This window comes from Rhagoletis pomonella, unplaced genomic scaffold, assembly GCF_013731165.1.
Source record: "Rhagoletis pomonella isolate Grant_MI unplaced genomic scaffold, Rhpom_1.0 Rhpom_scaffold_02753, whole genome shotgun sequence".
Classification (NCBI taxonomy): domain Eukaryota; kingdom Metazoa; phylum Arthropoda; class Insecta; order Diptera; family Tephritidae; genus Rhagoletis; species Rhagoletis pomonella.
In genome coordinates this window covers 1-18,087 of record NW_023461306.1, presented here as the reverse complement: position 1 = coordinate 18,087, position 18,087 = coordinate 1, and the positions used below count along the sequence as shown (strand labels likewise).

General features: G+C 38.3%; 2 protein-coding genes and 1 pseudogene across 2 annotated transcripts; 1 reads left to right on the top strand and 2 right to left on the bottom strand.

Moving 5' to 3' along the window:
• Positions 1–1,759: 1,759 nt before the first annotated feature.
• On the top strand, positions 1,760–3,035 carry LOC118753684 (annotated as a pseudogene).
• Positions 3,036–4,944: 1,909 nt separating this feature from the next.
• On the bottom strand, positions 4,945–6,176 carry LOC118753685. Its single transcript, XM_036488555.1, has 3 exons — positions 5,770–6,176; positions 5,353–5,703; positions 4,945–5,293 (listed from the first exon to the last, which is right to left on the bottom strand). The coding sequence occupies exons 1-3, from the start codon at positions 5,868–5,870 to the stop codon at positions 4,945–4,947; spliced, it is 801 nt and encodes a 266-aa protein (XP_036344448.1). The 5' UTR covers positions 5,871–6,176.
• Positions 6,177–14,961: 8,785 nt separating this feature from the next.
• On the bottom strand, positions 14,962–17,907 carry LOC118753686 (carnitine O-palmitoyltransferase 2, mitochondrial-like; the record flags this gene model as incomplete). Its single annotated transcript, XM_036488556.1, is given in 3 exon segments — positions 14,962–15,166; positions 15,223–16,014; positions 17,173–17,907. Coding segments are annotated over 3 exon segments (1,660 nt in total), but the record flags the coding sequence as incomplete, so codon positions are not given.
• Positions 17,908–18,087: the final 180 nt, after the last annotated feature.

The following is an 18,087-nucleotide window of genomic DNA, read 5'->3' as shown; positions in this document are numbered from 1 at the left end:
GTCGCAGTTTTGGTGTGTTCACCCTTTATTTCTACTCGCCCATTATTTCCAGCCTAACCTGCCACCGCTCCCTCCCAGAACAAGCAGAACCACAACAATGGCACCCAACGTGCAATAGCTCAACATCGTTTCTTTATAGATTTCGTAAATTACCTGTACTATCCATTTAAATCTGCTTACTCTTCTTTATCTTTTCTACTTCGATCAATTTTCTTTTTTTTCTTCTTCGGACAGTGTAGGCTTCTATTGGACAGCTTCACCTAGGCTCGGACCATGGTGAATGTGTATAGTAGATAACAGGGGGGTAGGTATGTTGATCTTGCCTTGGGAGTACCTTTACGAACTTTCAAAAGTTTGAACAAGAGATATCCTAATGCAAGACAACAGATGTTTCAATCAAATACTTTATTTGTTTCTATATAGAAGCCGATGGCAGGCTACCCATGAGTAGGTTGCGGCAACTGGCTCTTGTGAGGTTTGCTACACGGTTTCAAGGGGGTATGGGGTAGTTTATATTAATTTAAATTGGACGCGTTCGCAGCTACAAAGGCCCAGGTCAATTATAGCTTGAAGGGGCGCGTCTAACCGAATGGGGAATTTATATGACATTGACTTGAACCGATACAGTCCGAGGGCACCCCACACCAATACTATTATCCTACAAAAAAAGGAAAAGGTTTGAAGGTAAAGTTCACGTATTTATTCTTTTACTAAGTGCACCTATTAAAGGAATATAAGATTGCCGTAACATATTTTTTTTTCTTCTATTTATCCCTAATTATACTTTCTTTATATTTTACCTGAGTTTATGAATTATCACGTTTATTATTATTTTGCTTTTTTTATCTACATATGTATATACATACGTAGGTACATATATATATATTTTTTTTATTTATTTTTTTTTCTTTTCTTTGCGTTTGGTGAAGGTGGTTTATTAGTTAAGATATTTCTGAAGTGAAAAAAGGGATATACATACATACTGGCACATACACATGCATAAACGCTTATGGCTCAGTTATGCATACTTAGTAATACTTCTGCTTAAACTTGTACCACATGGCCAACACAAAGCTGATTATACTCCACATAGCGCATGCAATCTGGCATCTTCATCAGCTGTCTTTGAGCTGTCATTTTATTCTGGATTTTTCATTAATAGTAAAATGCCGATTAGCGTATGAGCAAATAAATTTCAGCAATCAGTGATTCTTTTGGTGATATTAAAAACTAATTTCCGCAAACTTGGATGCAGTCTTTTCTTGACTTTTTACTCCTAAACGTTCTTCGCATCTACAAACGACGGCAGAAATCAAGAAGAATCCGTCGCTGGGCAGTTCACCCAATCAATAAGGACCGAAGACCCAACGGGTACTTCATCAAAGTTTTCCTGAAAGCCAAGGAGGAAGATGATAAGTTGTTCGGTTTGGCCAGGATGAGGCGTACAATATACGACATGCTTCTGAATTTGGTGGGCCAATTCCTTCAAAACCCCAAGCAGCAAATTAGGCCCGAAGAGCGTCTAGCAATAACAATAATATATATATATTTATATTTATATATTCATTTATTTATTTAATATTATATTGAAACCATTAGTGCATTAAGATGTAATCTTTACTTGCACAATGATACAAACAAATTGCAAAAAATAAAATAAAAAGTACAGATAATAATTAATATTACAATATAGATTAAGGTAATGTATACGTTGAATTACAAATCATATATTCTAAAATAAAACAAAGGTAAGCTTATTCACTATTCTTGATCACGCTTGGAAGAAAAAAAGTTAAATACGAGTTTTTGAAGTTGCCTATGTGCAACGCGTTCTTCAAGGACAGTGGAAGGGAGTTCCAGAGCCTTACCGCATTAATAAAAAACAGTCTTGAAGTGCATAAATTGTTAATGTAAGTAAAAACCTATTTTTACACATTCCAGGGATTGAATAAATGTATTGTAAGTTATTTTTAGTTTTTTTAAACCAAATACAATTGAAACCAATCATTCAAATCCTCTCACATTGCACATTTGTAGTTTACTATAATGTTTTACTTCTTTAATAATCGGTGTAATTATTGCTTCCATACACAAATTGGGTAAAACTACTGTACGCAATATTGTGTATGTGAGGTGATATGGACCGCTTTGTCCCCGACATACCTCAGCGAACCGACTACATCACAATACGTGCACATTGCGCGAGATTTCCTGAAGCTCTGGAATATGCCAAATTGTGTCGGAGCTGTCGATGGGAAACATATTGCCATCACATGCCCCAACAATTCAGGGTCATTATACTACAACTATAGAAAATTTTTAGCATAGTACTTATGGCTACCTGTGATGCAAAATATACTTTTACTTCTGCTTATATTGGAAGTTACGGTGGACAAAGCGATGGAGGTAACATAGATTTTACAACTTTTGACATTTACTGACTTTATTTAAATTTAAAGGTGTTTTCCAACAAGCCGCTTTTGGACGCTCACTCCTTCAAAACCGTTTGCCTTTACCTCCAAAAACTCCTTTGTGGAATGGCTCCAGGCTGGATTTCCCTCATTTTTTTGTTGGCGATGCAGCATTCCCTTTAAAGGAAAATTTAATGCGGCCGTATCCAGGGACTCAACTACTGCAAAGCAAAACCATTTTTAATTATCGACTATCGCGAGCCCGTCGAGTTATTGAAAATAGCTTTGGAATTTTGACTGCTCGCTGTCGTATTTTGCGTAAAACAATTGAATGTTCCCCGGATAATAGTGAGAAAATTGTTTTAGGATGCCTCGTCCTCCACAACTTCATCATGCTAAATGACCATCAACGTTGGTATTGTCCTGATGACTTTGTTGATACGGACAACGCGGACGAATCCTCAGAAAATGGACGATGGCGTCTTGATCTAGAGAACTCAGGAGGTCCATTACCATCGATTACATCATCTCGGCGAAACGACTACGACTGCATTCCGTCTCAGAGATGTCTTAGCAGATTATTTACAAAATCAAGGGGCAGTTCCATTTCAAATGAACAGATAAGTTAGTATCAATTATTTTATTAAACTTTTATTTATATTCTAAAAATTCAATATATTTTTGATTGCAGATTTCTAAGCTAAAGCTGGAGCGTCGGGCAAAGCTATGTTTTCGCAAGATATGGAAAGTTTTTTATTCAAATTTATTTTCGATAATTTTTTATAAAAATATAGTTCATACTACACCAAAAAACAACAAAATAAAATCTATAAACTTTGTGCAAAACTCAGGAAAATTTAATAAATTTGCAACTTTTTATTTAGATTTTTTAGAAAAATTAAAAGTATGCAGTTTTACGAGTAAAGCCCATTCAATTCTAGTATAACAAAGTGCAAGGTTAAAGATTTTTTTTTAGTGAAAGGTGCTGCTCATTTTCTCCATACAATAAATAATTATTAATTATAATTGTCGATCATACTTTATATGGAAGAACCGGCGTGAAAAAATTGCCAAAAATTAACCCGATTTTCTAGCAACTTCAACCTTGCACTTTGTTATACTAGAATTGAATGGACTTTAAAACTGCATACTTTTAATTTTACTGAAAAATCTAAATAAAAAGTTGCAAATTTATTGAATTTTCCTGAGTTTTGCACAAAGTTTATAGATTTTATTTTTATGTTTTTTTGGTGTAGTATGAACTATATTTGAAATTTTGATGAGAATTTTTTTAAGTTTGAGTTAAGTTTTAATTTTTGTGAACATCGTGCAATTTTTTAAATTTTTATTTCTGTGGTTTCTGTTATACATAGATCGCACTATATTTTAAATGAAAATTCTTAAAAATAAATCAACATAAGCTGCAAATAATATCATTTTGAAATTTGTTGCAAATGATATGTCCGATACTGTATTTAGTAAACTTTAGTAAACGCTTTTAGACCTTTATGAATCCCTCAATTATTAAAGTATTATTAAATTTACACTATTTGCTGTGTAGTACTTTGAAATACATATGTATCTACATACATAAAATTTAAAGCTGAAATACAAAGACCATATATTTAAAACGTTATAAAAATACTTTTATTTATATTAGGTACAAAACAAATTACAAGACAAGAATTCATATATGTAAGTAAATGAAATACGTACATGTATGTATATACAGTTACCCACAAAATAATAGGAGTGCGATCTTTTGATCATTTTTGAGATTTTTTTTTGGTTGAAGGTGTTTCGCATTTTTTCCATACAAAGTATGTTCGACTCTTTCTCTTATATGGAAGACACTGCCATCAAAAAAAAAAAAATTCTCAAAAATCACCGGGCTTTTTTACCAACTTGAGACTTGCACTTCGTTACACTAGAATTAAATGGGCTATAAATCTGCATACCAAAATTGTTAAAATTCTGATTAAAAAGTTTGAAATTTTGGTTAAATTTGTATACAAAGTTTTAAATTCGACTTTACATGGTGTTTGTTGAATAACACGCTACACTTTTATAAACAAATAATATTTAAATAAACAAAAAAAGAAATAGTCAAAACTGGTCAAAAGATCGCACTCTATTATTTTGCGGATAACAAACAAAACAATAAACGTTACAAATTAACTTTACTTCAGGTACCGTTTTTTTTTTTTAAGAAAATACATTACTACTTCATTTACATACATAACAATGCAAAGCATTTAAAAACATTATGTTAACAACATTTCAATAACCTGTAAAGTATTGTGAAAATCGTGTTGATAAACGTTTTGGTTACTTTGTTAGCAGTTCGAAAAAAATCTAAAATAGCGAGCAAAAATGAGCAAATAGTATTTTTTCGTACAATATTCATAATGTTTGTTGTAGAATGAACTTTGTATGTTTTGCTTTATAGTTTTTGGAAATATTTGTTCACTTGAAATTCGCGATAGGGCCGATTATGAATATTGTACAAAAAAGACTGTATTACGATTTGACATTAGTCGTCAGGCTCTAATTTTAATGCCATCCCAGCATTTGTGATTATTTGGATCGCTTTCGCCTGCTTCCTTTCATTCATCCCGCCAATAGATGCTACAATCATCTGGCCAAACGACCGCAAAGTTTTGTTCTCCGCCAATCGGTCCTTCTCTCCGTCGTCACTCTGATCCCGCCGCTTTCTTTTTTTAAATATATTAGGCGTCGACGCCACGGGATCGCCTGAATATCTTTCAGGGTACCCTTCTTCGTTCTCATCTGCCAACGGAAGCAGAAGCGGCGATTGCGGAGATTGCTCAGACAGCGTGCTTTCATAGCTTGTGTCCAGAATATTTATAGTGCATCGAGTGCTGAAAATCGGGCATTCTATCAGTAACTATACTAAAGTAAAAGAAACTAAACTACTTACGGTCTTGGCGCTATGAACGGCTTAAGGAAAGCCATATTGGTTGAGAAGTGCCAGGTCGGCTGCGAAGCCGCCGCACTTCCTGACGGGGCGTCAAGCTTCCGCAATTCGCGGGTATATCGCTCACGTAGTGAAATCCAGCGCTTGGTACACTGCTCTTCTAAAAACGTAAAAGGATATTGTTCATACAACTCCAATTTAGGATTTTTACACAAGCCTGTCGCGCCAAGCTCCCGCGATATTGCAGCCCAAGCCGCCAACTTCTTTGCTGGCAACCTGGAGCCCACGCAGGTTTTATTGTACAGGACTTCATTGTCACGCACCAAGTCAATCAACCGCTCCTCGTCAATCATTCTGAAAATGACAAAAGTATCATTTAATAAACGAAAATTTAGCTTTTATTAAACAAATAATGCTTACTTTTTGTCAAAATCCAAAAAAGCGCCAAGCGTCTGTGCTTGATTAAATGTCAAGTGTGTGAAGAGAATTGTCAAAATCAAGTAAACAAACGCAAGTGGCATCACTAATATTAAATCTCACTTGGACTTTCCGTAGAAAATCAAAATTCAACAGACTTGCAAGTAAAGTTATGTTCGATTAGGTGTTGGCTAATCACTTTTACAGAAAATTCATTAAACAGAATCGTTATGTGACACTTCTCAAGTCAAGTCAAGTGAAGACAAGTATGCATAACTGAGCCATTATAGGTACAATTGATTGAAGTTTTTCAATTTTGTTGTTTCTTTGTTTCTTTGCTAAAGATAAATACTTAGATTTTAATTGAATCACTGAATACTGAAGAATATTTGGATTTTTGGTTGATTTGTTTGTGGAATTTTTCACTTTTTTGGCGACTGCGTTCGGAAATTTTACTAAAAAAAATAATAATAATAATAATAATATCCGCGGTTAGCGTCGAATTAGTTTTTTTTTACGAGTGAATGGAGAATCGTGAGAATAGTGAAGATACGCGGAGGACAGGCTTGGGAATTATAGCATGTGATAGGAGAGTTACTCGTAGCATTGCTAGAGCACTTGAAAACCAGGTTGTAGGATCCATATCAACGCAAATCGATACAGGTATCGAACATGCAATAGATTTTCTCCCAACGGATTTTTTCAATCGTTGCTCGGCCAGAGTATTTGGGCGGTTGAGTACAGAGGTAGAACCGCGACCAGGCTGTAACATCACGAACAAAATAATAATAAACACGTCCGATAACTCACTGAGTTTCTCAAGAAAGTTGGAGGGGGTGTTAGAAATGTCGGAAGAAGAAACGGAGCGTAATGACATGGTTGAAGGTGCCGTGGGCGGAGAACGAACTCAAGCTACACAGGAGGCCGGAGTTGGAAGTCAGGGTGTTGCAGCTGAACCCATGACAGACCGTGTTGACCAGTTAGGGCAGATGATGACGCTAATAATGCAACAAAACCGTGCCATGGACAAATGCATGGACGAGATGAGAAAGATGAGGACAGACGTTTCACAGCTTAGTCACAGAGTTGCGGACGTAGAGGCATCGATGCATGCCCCTTTTGCTCCCCCTGCCCCGCCAACAACGTCAACACCAGGTCAAGATAGAGAGGGAGATAACAATATAGATAGAACAGGGCCCATAAGTTCAGAACGATACGTTAATAGGAAAAAGGTATATTTGGATCGCTTGGAACGAATGAGGGACCAATATAAACTTCCTTTCGAACAATTGTTTGCTGACTTCCACTGCTAGGTGACCGGCAATGCGCTAAAATGGTATTGGCAGATCCTGGAAGATCACGCAGAGGACAAAGACTTCGGCTATTTTGAATTAAAGTCTGAATTAGTGTCTCAGTTCAAATCAGCAGATTCGGATTATGAAGTAATTAAAGAGATAATGCAGAGAAAAAAAAATTCACAGGAAACGTTCGAAGAATTCTATTCCGAGGTCCATGACCTCACATTCCCTCCCAGAAAGAAAATCCCCGAAGCCGAGCTTGTGAAAATAATCAAAGGAAACCTTAAGCCATATTTGGCAAATTTGACCTTTGCAACTAGAACAGAGACATTAGCAGAACTCAAGAGTGAGTGCAAGCGAGCTGAAAAATTAATTAAAGAAAACAGAACCAGAAACAGGATAGTAAGCGAATTAGGGGCTAGAGATTGCAAATGGGAAAAAGAAAGTGAGTTGGCAGAAAACATAAGGTTGGAAGCTCTTAATAGAGATAGCAGGAATCGCAAAAAGTATTGGTAGCGTGCCTGGTACCGCCAATCCTCGTGAACCGTCAAAATCCAAGTCCACATCCTTTAATCCCAATCCTCATGGTGGTAGTATGTCCCAAATTGTTAGTAGCGTCCTAAGTCAAATGTTTTGCTCTTCACCCTTCCACCTCATGTTATGCTTCGCTTGTGGGATGCCGGTGGAGTTCTACATAAAGAACCTGGCAGAAGCAGCAAAGGATAACAAATGTAAATCGTTGTTCCATAGTATGAAATGTTTTTCTTGTGGTGATGATGCGTCATTTTGTGTTTTCAAGCCCGAGGCGGAAAACCGGGCCCTGGCGGAGATGGCCGGGCACTCTACCCAGAATCAGAAGCCCCCGGAAACTTAGGTAATAGTAAAGAAGAAGTCAGAAAGTAAAGATTTTGAGGCATCAGGGTGTAAGGAATGAAAATTGTAAAGTTGATAGCTAGGGAGAATCTGTTTTTGTTCGAAAATTTTGCACGAGAGAAAAAAGTAAGATGATGAAGTTAGGAAGAGAATTTTTATGGAAGAGGTGACATCTAAGCGGAAGGGTAGGAGTTACAGAAAGATCCAAAAGATGAGGGAAAAACATCGAACGCTTTGAAGAATACGGCAAAAAATCGTTGCCACTATAGTGACCCTCAAAGGTGATAATCTTTTTTTGCGCGCACGAACATTGGCGGGCACGAGGTCCTGGCATTGTTAGATTCGGAAGCATGTGCCAGCTGCCTTAGCAAAGGAGCAACAAGGTTTCTAAAGGGAATGGAAGACCGTATAACGCATCTTGACGGGCAGAACATCCGCACCGCAAACGGTGGCGAGACGCTAGTAGTGGGCGTGATAACACTTCCGATCATTTGGGATGGAAAAACAAGGGAATTAGAATTCCTTATAGTGCGCTAACTCAAGAAGTGTACTTAGGAATTGATTTTTGGCGTGTCTTCCAAATGAACGTAGTTAGTAAAGGAATTAATGAACGCACACGTGATATGGTTGTTTCAGAGCTCGCACCACCCGAGTGTGACCTCACATTTGATGCGCTGCAGCACACCCTTTCTACAGCGCATAATTATGTGTTAGAAAAAGTGAAATCCGAATTTCCATCATTCGCCCAGTTTGGGTTAGGTAGGACTGATATAGAGGAGCAAGTGATCGAAATAGTGGATGAAAATGTTCCCGTCAAACAAAGACACTACCCGATCTCACCTGCTATTCAGAAGCTAGTATTTGCCGAATTAGATAGAATGTTCAGCATGGGCGTTATTGAAGAAAGTAATAGCAGCTGGAGCTCGCCAGTTTCACTTGTCATCAAAGGAACAAAAAACCGGCTGTGCTTGGAAGCCAGGAAGGTGAATGAACGGACTATTAAAGACGCATATCCCTTGCCCCATATAGGTGGAATACTTAGCAGGCTGCAGGACACGCACTTCATTTCAGCTATTGACCTAAAAGATGCCTTTTGGCAAATCCCTTTAGAAGAAAATCTAGGGAGAAAACAGCATTCACCGTACCTGGCAGGCCACTATACCAGTTTACAGTTATGCCATTCGGACTATGTAACGCTGTTCAACGTATGTGTCGTCTTATGGACAAGGTCCTTCCGACCGCTTTACGTGAATATGTGTTTCTTTACCTAGATGATTGGTTAGTTTGTTCTGTAGATTTTGAGTCGCACATGTTAATATTGGAAAAGGTCGCTAAGAGTTTGCGTGACGCGAAACTCACGATAAATGTAGAGAAAAGCAAGTTCTGTTTCAAAGAGGCTCGTTATTTAGGTTACGTGGTGGGCGGCGGTTGCATACGTACAGATGCCAACAAAGTTGCAGCGATGAGAGATTTTCCGCAACCAAAGAGCCCGAAGCAGCTCAGGCGGTTTCTGGGCCTGAAAGGGTGGTACCGACGTTTTATTAAAAATTACGCAACCATTGTAGCACCGCTGCAAGACCTTCTCACCAAAGAGAAAATCAAAAGGTTTGACATGACGGACGAAGCTATTGAGGCGTTTGAGCAACTGAAGCAAAGTCTTATTTCCGCAGCGGTTTTGGTGCACCCGGAGTACCATTAACGTTTTTACATTTAATGCGACGCTTCGACGGACGGAGTGGGCGGGGTACTTTTTCAGTTGGACAAGGACGGAAACGAGCGACCGATCGCGTATATGTCGGCGAAGCTGCACGAGGCCCAACGAAACTATAGTGTGACAGAGTTAGAATGCTATGCAGCAGTGCTCAGTGTGAAGCGTTTTCGACCATATGTGGAGGGCCTGCCCTTCACAATTCTAATAGACCACGCTAGCCTTAAATGGTTAATGGGTTAGAAGGACCTAAGCGGTAGACTGGCTAGGTGGAGTCTGAAGCTGCAAGCTTTTAATTTCGATATCCAACACCGCAAGGGAGCACAAAACGTAGTACCCGACACATTCTCACGAATGGATGTTGAGGAAATCAGGTTGGCAGACCGGATAATGGACGTGTGCCTTGACTCACCTTATTTCAAGAGTGCCGAGTACGAAGAACTAAAACAGACCATTACCACGAGACAAGACAAACTACCCGAACTGTGCGTATCGGACGGATATATATACGAACGGACTCAATTTAATAGAGATGAGCTTCAAGAGGACCATACCTGGAATCTTTGGGTGCCTTCCGAGCTGAGGTTGGATTTGGTGGAAGCGGCACATCACTCACCTTCTGCAGGCCACGGTGGAGTCCACAAGACGATTGCCCGTTTGCGTGAGAAGTATTACTGACAGGTTAAGAATTGCGACGTATGCAAAACGATAAGACCCATTATAATTTTCAAAAGCCGCCAATGGGCAAACAACAAATAACTGAGCGACTTTTCCAACGTCTTTACGTCGATTTTATGGGACCCTATCCTCGTATAAAGGATGGAAATGTGTTTATGTTTGTATGTCTAGACCATTTCTCCAAATTTGTTTTCCTTAAGCCTATGCCTCGAGCGATAGCTGCAAAAGTAGTACAGTTCCTCGAAAGAGAGGTTTTTCATGTTTTCGGAGTTCTGGAGTTTGTACATTCGGACAATGGCAAACAGTTCGTATCAGAGGTGTTCACCTCTTTCTTGGACAAGTACGGTACGAGGCATATACGAACCGCTTTCTACTCCTCACAAGCAAATGCTGACCAGCGAGTAAATAGGTCGGTATTGCAAATGATAAGGGCTTATATTGGTGAAACTCAGAAAAATTGGGACCAATGTGTCAGGGATGCAGCTTTCCCATTAAGGAGCGTAGTACACTCTGCCACAGAGGAGTCCCCTTACTTTACTGTATACGGAATGCCTATGGTGAAGGACGGCGGATCATATGCAATCTTACGAAGACTGGGGTCGATCAAAGATGTAGAGTGTAGAGTAGAATTACGAGAAGATAAACAGCAACTGATTAGGAGTAAGGTCTTTGACTCCCTGAAGCGAGCGTATGCTAGGGGCGAGAAAATCTACAACACCAGGGCGAAAGAGGTTAAATCCAAAATGGACAGGTGGTATACCGCCGAAATTTTAATTTAATTTTTTATGGGCGACACTCCTGGAAAGAGCATAGGGGTATACCACGCCAAAGATACCTTTGTTGCCTTTTTCGTTTAGTGATCTTAGTGCAGTTCTAGATATTCGCTTGTTATTATTGTTGAAGGTGTCTTAGCGTGCATTTACGTGTATGTCTTTCTTAACGTAGATTCTTGTGTATTATTATTAATTTATTTGGATTTTGTATGTATTTATTTATTTATTTATTTATCTCTACACACGTATATGTTTATTTAGTTATTTATATTTGGTTATCTACCTGACGATTGGTATAGTTACCAGCAACTGTGATATAGTTTTATGGCCTTATTCATAAAAAAGAAAGTAGCGTTAAAAAAGTTTATAAACTGAAAAATGTATAAAAACGTCATTTTATAAAGCTCTTTAAACCTACTTTATTTTTTATGAATAAGGCCATTAGGATAGATACCTGCGATAAAAATTATGACTTCCGACTGTGATGTAGTAATAATAGCGCATGACTGTGATATGGCTTAAAACAAGTTTTCATTAACATGGTATGTAGGAGTAAGTCTACTTATAAGAATGCGAGTCTGTGATATGGCATGTATGTAGTAGTGATGCCCAGTGATAGGTGGGGAATATTAGCAACTGAAATCACAGGGCTGGATGGCAAAGGAACTCAACAGTAGAGATGTGCCCGGCCTTGGGCATGGGTCGACGCCACACGTCGGGTGCAGGATAAGAATGTTGGCAGGCTACGTTAGGAACTCCTTTACGCACACGCTCCATGATGCAGCCACCATCGGCGGGTGTGAGCCTGTAACGAAGCCATTTGGTCAAGAAGCCAAGTGTTTGTTTGTGCGTGTATTCTGCAACCTAAACTATCTCAACCTATACCTACAACCCATATGCAGCGCAGCTGAGTATCTAATACAGCGACGAGCAGAGAGAGCTCTTCCTCTGCACGCGCCTATACAAAATGTATAGAAAGCTTGAAAGAGCTTTGGCCGCGGGCAAGACTGTGCCCATAACCGATCTAATTCTGTCACCGCCTGACCAGTCGCGTTCGATGTACGCGTATTTGGTGTGAATGTTCGATGTCCAACTAGTTGAAATAGAAAGTTCGAAGAGGGACGTGTCAAACCGAACGGCTCGTTTGTGGGTTGTGAAGGAGGATTTTTTTTGTTAAACCTAGATACGATCACCAGCTTAGTAACAAAATTAATAGAAAAATCACAGTTGGTGAAGGCAGTTTAAAGTGCGGAGGTATTAATATTCAGCTTGTTGTTTAGCAATAAACAGTTAGGGGTACTGAATACCGTCAGCCACCGGGACATTCAGCAGTCCAAAAGAAACTACTATTCCCGCCTTGTTCGGGGTAAGCAGGCCTTTTTGATTACATTTATTGATTGTGACGCGTGTAAGAATTGTCCTAAATAAATTGGCATAAGGTGAAAAACAGGAAGATGATGTAATGGACATGCGGGTTTTTATTAGAACAAAAATAAGTTAACTAAAGTAGATTGACTCAACTAAAGTAAATTGAGACGTAATTTTACAAAGGAAAAAATGATATAAATGATACACCTAAGCTGCTAACATAAAATAAGCTGGCCTAATAGGCATAGACTATGAGGATGGGGTGAACAGGAGGGCAAACGTATGCATAAACAAAATAAAATGCAACACTTGAGCATAGATGTGTGGATTCCAAATTTATTGTGGTAAGGTAGCACATAGGACCTCGGGTTTTTTTTGGACCAGTGTACAAGAGCTGCGACATCGCTCATCCCACGGATACGTATTCATATATGGGCATAAATCGAACAGCACCCATAAGAAATACTGGAAAGCGTACACACCCACATACACCCGATTTACATGATTCAAGTACTTGAAAGCAATTCTTGCTCATTCTCTTTTGTGTATTCTATTTGCTTTTACACGTTTCAATTCTGTTGTATTCAAGTTTTTGGTTCTTTAAATGGGAAGCAACGAAAATGCGAAAAGCAAAGCAAGAAAGTTGAAACGACTTGACGGTACAGACGCATGTGTACTCGTCCCTTTTCTTCTCACCCCCTCTCTTCCACATGCGAGCAGAATTGAATTCAATACTTGAACTGTGTAAAAGCAGTCACACATACAGGAGTAGTGGCTTGGATTCGGTTAAATTATTATTCGTATTGCCTTGTTTTTTATGGGCTTTCAAACATAGTAAAGTTCCACTTAGGTTCCGATTTTTTTGGTTATATTTTTTGTTAAACAAATTTTAGTGTAATAGCTTCAGTTTTTATTCACCGCTTTTTGTCCTGCGGGTAGACGTAGTCGCGTGGAACTGATCGCTGACTCGCCACTAATCCACTAGTACTAATGTGTGAACTCGATTAAGAATCATTTCCATTCAACACTTATCATGACTGAATTATATATGCATATATGTATGTAAATAGTTGTCCCTCCCACAGCTTTGTTTTTTTTGGCGTTTGCTCTCCCGATGCTGGTACCACGGAGTGAACAGGTGAGTGACATTTCAGTGAACTATTCATATTATTATAGCTAAACATACATATGCACATATACTAGTTTTTTTTTGCAACCGTACGAACAAAAGAAAACGGGGAGATAACCTGTACTAAGGTGTACTAGTATATGCAAAATTAATAGATATCTAAAGGACGGGCTACTGACTTGACATGACGATTTGACGTACGAACTACGGTCAATAAAGGGAACTCCACTCGCGTGATCGTAGCCTCAGTGGAGTTCAAGGCTGTCTCTTTACACACAGATGGGGTGGGATGTCTCCACCTGACAGGACAGTCTTCTAACGCTATCTCTGAATCTGTTTCTCTATAGTTACGTGTCTATTTCTTTTCCCAGGCATGATATTGTTTTTTTGTTGGTGGCTGAGGGTTGGAAGTTGTGGCAAGGACCACACCTATGGCCGACGAGCTCAAGCCGGGCTGCCAGCATGCCTAACCTGGCACCGCTCCCTCCCAGAACAAGCAGAACCACAACATGAATTCGAATAGCTACGAACGAAGCATATACTTTTAATTCCTTCCTTTTTTTTAGCTATGATTTAGTGATCGAGTTTTTGTATATTTCACGAAAATCGGAATACAATGGATTCAGTGATGGCCCCGATTACCACGAATGCGACGTTCAATAATAAGGTTACATTTTCTTACATACATCGTCATTTAGCATAACCTAGGACAGCATGTACTTACCTTTTTACAAGCCGATTAGAGCGAGGTTGACTAGCCGCTACAACAACAACAACAACAGAACAGTATCGGCTGAGCAGTTGCAACAGTGTGGCAAACTTTTATAATCAGGGCTATCACTGAATCCACCGTAGTCAAATTGTTTGTGAACTCTACGAAAATGCTTTCACTGAATTCGAATAGCTACGAACGAAGCATATACTTATAATTTATAAAACGGAATACGATGCATTCAGTGATTAGCACGAATGCGACGTTCAATAATAAAGTTACATTTTCTTACATACATCGTCATTTAGCATAACCAAGGACAGCATGTACTTACGTTTTTAACCGCCTGCCAAAAAGGAGGTTATCAATTCGTCGGAATTATTTCTATTTCGATCATTTTTTTTTTTATAGGAAAGATGGTACCTCATGAATGGTCCCATACTAATCTGATTTAGTTCCGATCACTGGGTACTGAAGAAACTAACGGTACTTCTAAGTTTTTATGAGTATTGAATCTATTTTTTTGCTTAAAAGTTAGTTATACATATTATCCATCTCGGTATTATTTTGTGCATTTACTTTTTTAACTCTTGTCATCTATTTTGAGGAAGCAGTATAAGTGAATTGGGGTCACTATGCAATGATAACATATCCAGTACATAGCTCAGACAGTTACGGATTAAAAATAATTGTCTGTTTAAAAATTTATTTAAAAAACATAACTCATGCTAATTAATTGTATTTAAAATAGTGTGTATGTCTTTTAATGCTGCTTCAAGGTTGTGAACAAATTCTTTTCCATCACGCTGTTGTTCGTAAGACGATACTATCGCACCACAATAGCCATCCTGTATTGAATATCTGTTATAATAAGTGTCTATTAGTATCGCGATCTTTGCACCCATACTATAGCTTACCCAATACCCAATCCATCCGCAACTACAGGACCAAATGAGCCCGCCAGCAAAGCATTTGAAGATAATGTTGATGTACTGATTATGTTGTGATTGATTTTTGCATATGCTTCGCTGTCATATATTTGTGGTAAACGTTTACCATGTACTAAAGCTTGGTGTTTTAAGGCAAACAAGTGTCTATCGAAGCCTTGCCCCATGGCAGCCTCTTTCACTAACTTGTTATGCACTTCGGAACACCGTTTAATAGAACTATATAATTCTTTTGATTCAAGATTCTTACTTTGGCTTTGCATAAGGCTCTCACAAAATTCTTTTGTTGCCATGGTGCACGGTCGCACAGTCTCAGTACGACCATGTCGAAACGCAGCCGTGCTACACGATTCATAAGTGCCAACATAACCGTTAAATGCACGTTTGTATGCAATTTGAAAAGAAAGTTGCATTATCGCATCAGGACTTAAGCCGTGCTGTTTGCATAAAACCTTGTTTATCTGCGGATAACGAAGCATGTCTATATTAAGCCGCTTCATTAATTGGTTATTAGTAAAAACCGTTTTCTCTACCGCACTTTTTATTAGTTCATCTGTCTTTAGTGTGATTGACCTTACGGCATTTGTGTCTCCCGCATTGCCTAACTCCAAACTAGGACTTGCAAAAGGATTTTCGGTTGTTTCTTTATATATTTCATTAAAATATCTCAAGACCGCAACACCATCGCCCCAAGAATGTTCGAAATTTAATGCAGCTGTACCATCCGCGCTTACTATTAGTGACACAGACTTATCGAACCAGCTAAAATAATAAGTATAAAAAAAACACATTTAGATTGCTGTTATAAAAGGCAATTTATATACATATGTATGTAGTTCTGTAGTATGAGCTACTATTGGGCGGAGAGTAAGAGCAGGGCTCGTATCGTCCTATACGATATCGTATTACTCGTCACGTAAAAACACATTTTTCAGTTTGTGACCTACGTGAGCATACTCACTAGCCCATTCAGTTTATACAACGTATCACGTAATTTTCTTCCGTATAGTTTTCGATCCGTGAACAGATGTTACCATTCGAGCCCAGGTAATGTATACGCCAAAAACGTAGTCTAGACTCTAGTCCTTAATTGAAAATATAAATCCCATACCATCCAATTCTGATCGTCTCTTGCTTATAAGTCTCAAGTCCTTAGAAGCTCGTAGGTCTATACTGTGTCTGTTCTTTACCCATTATATCACAACTGGAGTCATTTATTGTCCTTACGTGTTGGAAAGGATTCGATTTAATGTTTCCCAGCGATCTCTTCGGAACTTCTACCCTTTTTATGTGGATAACTTTAAAACTAAGTACGCCAGTAATGCCCCCATTACTAGCGCTTTGCGTCAATTGAATTCCCTTATTAGTAATGCTGATCTGGATTTTCCCTTTCAAGGATTGCTTTTTTGAATCTTCTGAATTCTGTATTATAGTTTTATTGAAATATATATAAAATGTATATTAATAGTTTGTACTAAGTTACAATTGTTCATAGTCTGTAAGGATTGAAATTCATAGACTTAAATAAATAAATAAATAAAAAAAAGCGAATCCGGTAAGAACTGGGCGATACCGGACATTGCGATTAAGCCCGCTCCATGGGTCATACTAGAAATTTAAGCCAATAAAATTGCTCCTTACGTTCAATCCTTTTTTTTTTGAATTCAATTACAAAATAATATTGGCAAATAAGGTATAAGTAAAAAAATCTTACTGCTTATTTAAATCTCTTGGAAAATATTTGTTTAACGAATTCTATTTCTTTCCTTTAATAATTATAGCAGCCAAACCAGCTTATAAGTCTACAAAAGAATGTTAATAACTTTCTTGATCTATGTATGAAATTTAATTTAAGTCAGGGTTTAAGACAACAAAAATTTAAGCCTCAATATCCTTTTTACTGCTTTGAAATTACCTTACCGATTTTTTCCATCTCCAGCAAGTAGGTGCTTTAGCAATGGTACAAAATTTTCTTCATTATAAACGGGATCATCTGGAGTATCGAAACATAAGCAAAATAGCGCCGAATCCACTTCCGTTTCAATTAAACGTTTGTTTTCTGCTCCCAAATTCTCGATTAAATGCTGCCGCACGGTGGCCCATTCATCTCGGTTGATAGATGTCAAAACACCAATGGGCACGGGAGACGGTCCGGCCTGTTTATCCAAATTTAAAGCGGCATTTAAACGACGCATAATCACTCTAGGTTGTTCTATGTTGCCATCTTTGTCCAACACATCTACAGAATACATGTTTCCTCCACGCATAACCAATATATGTTTTGAGTTTTCATGCTGCACCAACCAATCTTTTCCTTTCCCTGGTATTCTAGATACTCCAAACAATCTGCTATACTGACTCATATCCAATGGAAAAGCCTTAAAAGCATATGCTGCATAGGTGGCTACATTACGCGGCACGAGTCGCACTAAATTCCGAAAACCTTGGGTGTCACTTTTCTTTGCATTCAAATGGTAAATCTCGGGTTCTAAGAGATCTGCTTGTAATGAACGCCAAAATCTCATAGAACTTATCACTAAGTTTGTGGCACGCACAAGCTGATTTTGATATTCATTTCTCTTGTCATGCTTCATTATGAGCAAAGGATTATAGTTAAGTGGTAATGGGCTCCGATCGCTCAGGTACATGTCAAACCTATATTTGAAAAGGGGATAGTAAAAAATATATACTGTGTTTTAGTATACTATAAGCATGTTCGAGCTCAAAAAACATACGACGCCCTGCGACCAAGAAAAAAACTTCCCGTTCGGCGACGTGATTTTCATAGAGAGATACATGTGCATATATTACATATATAATGGTCTAGCACGCCAA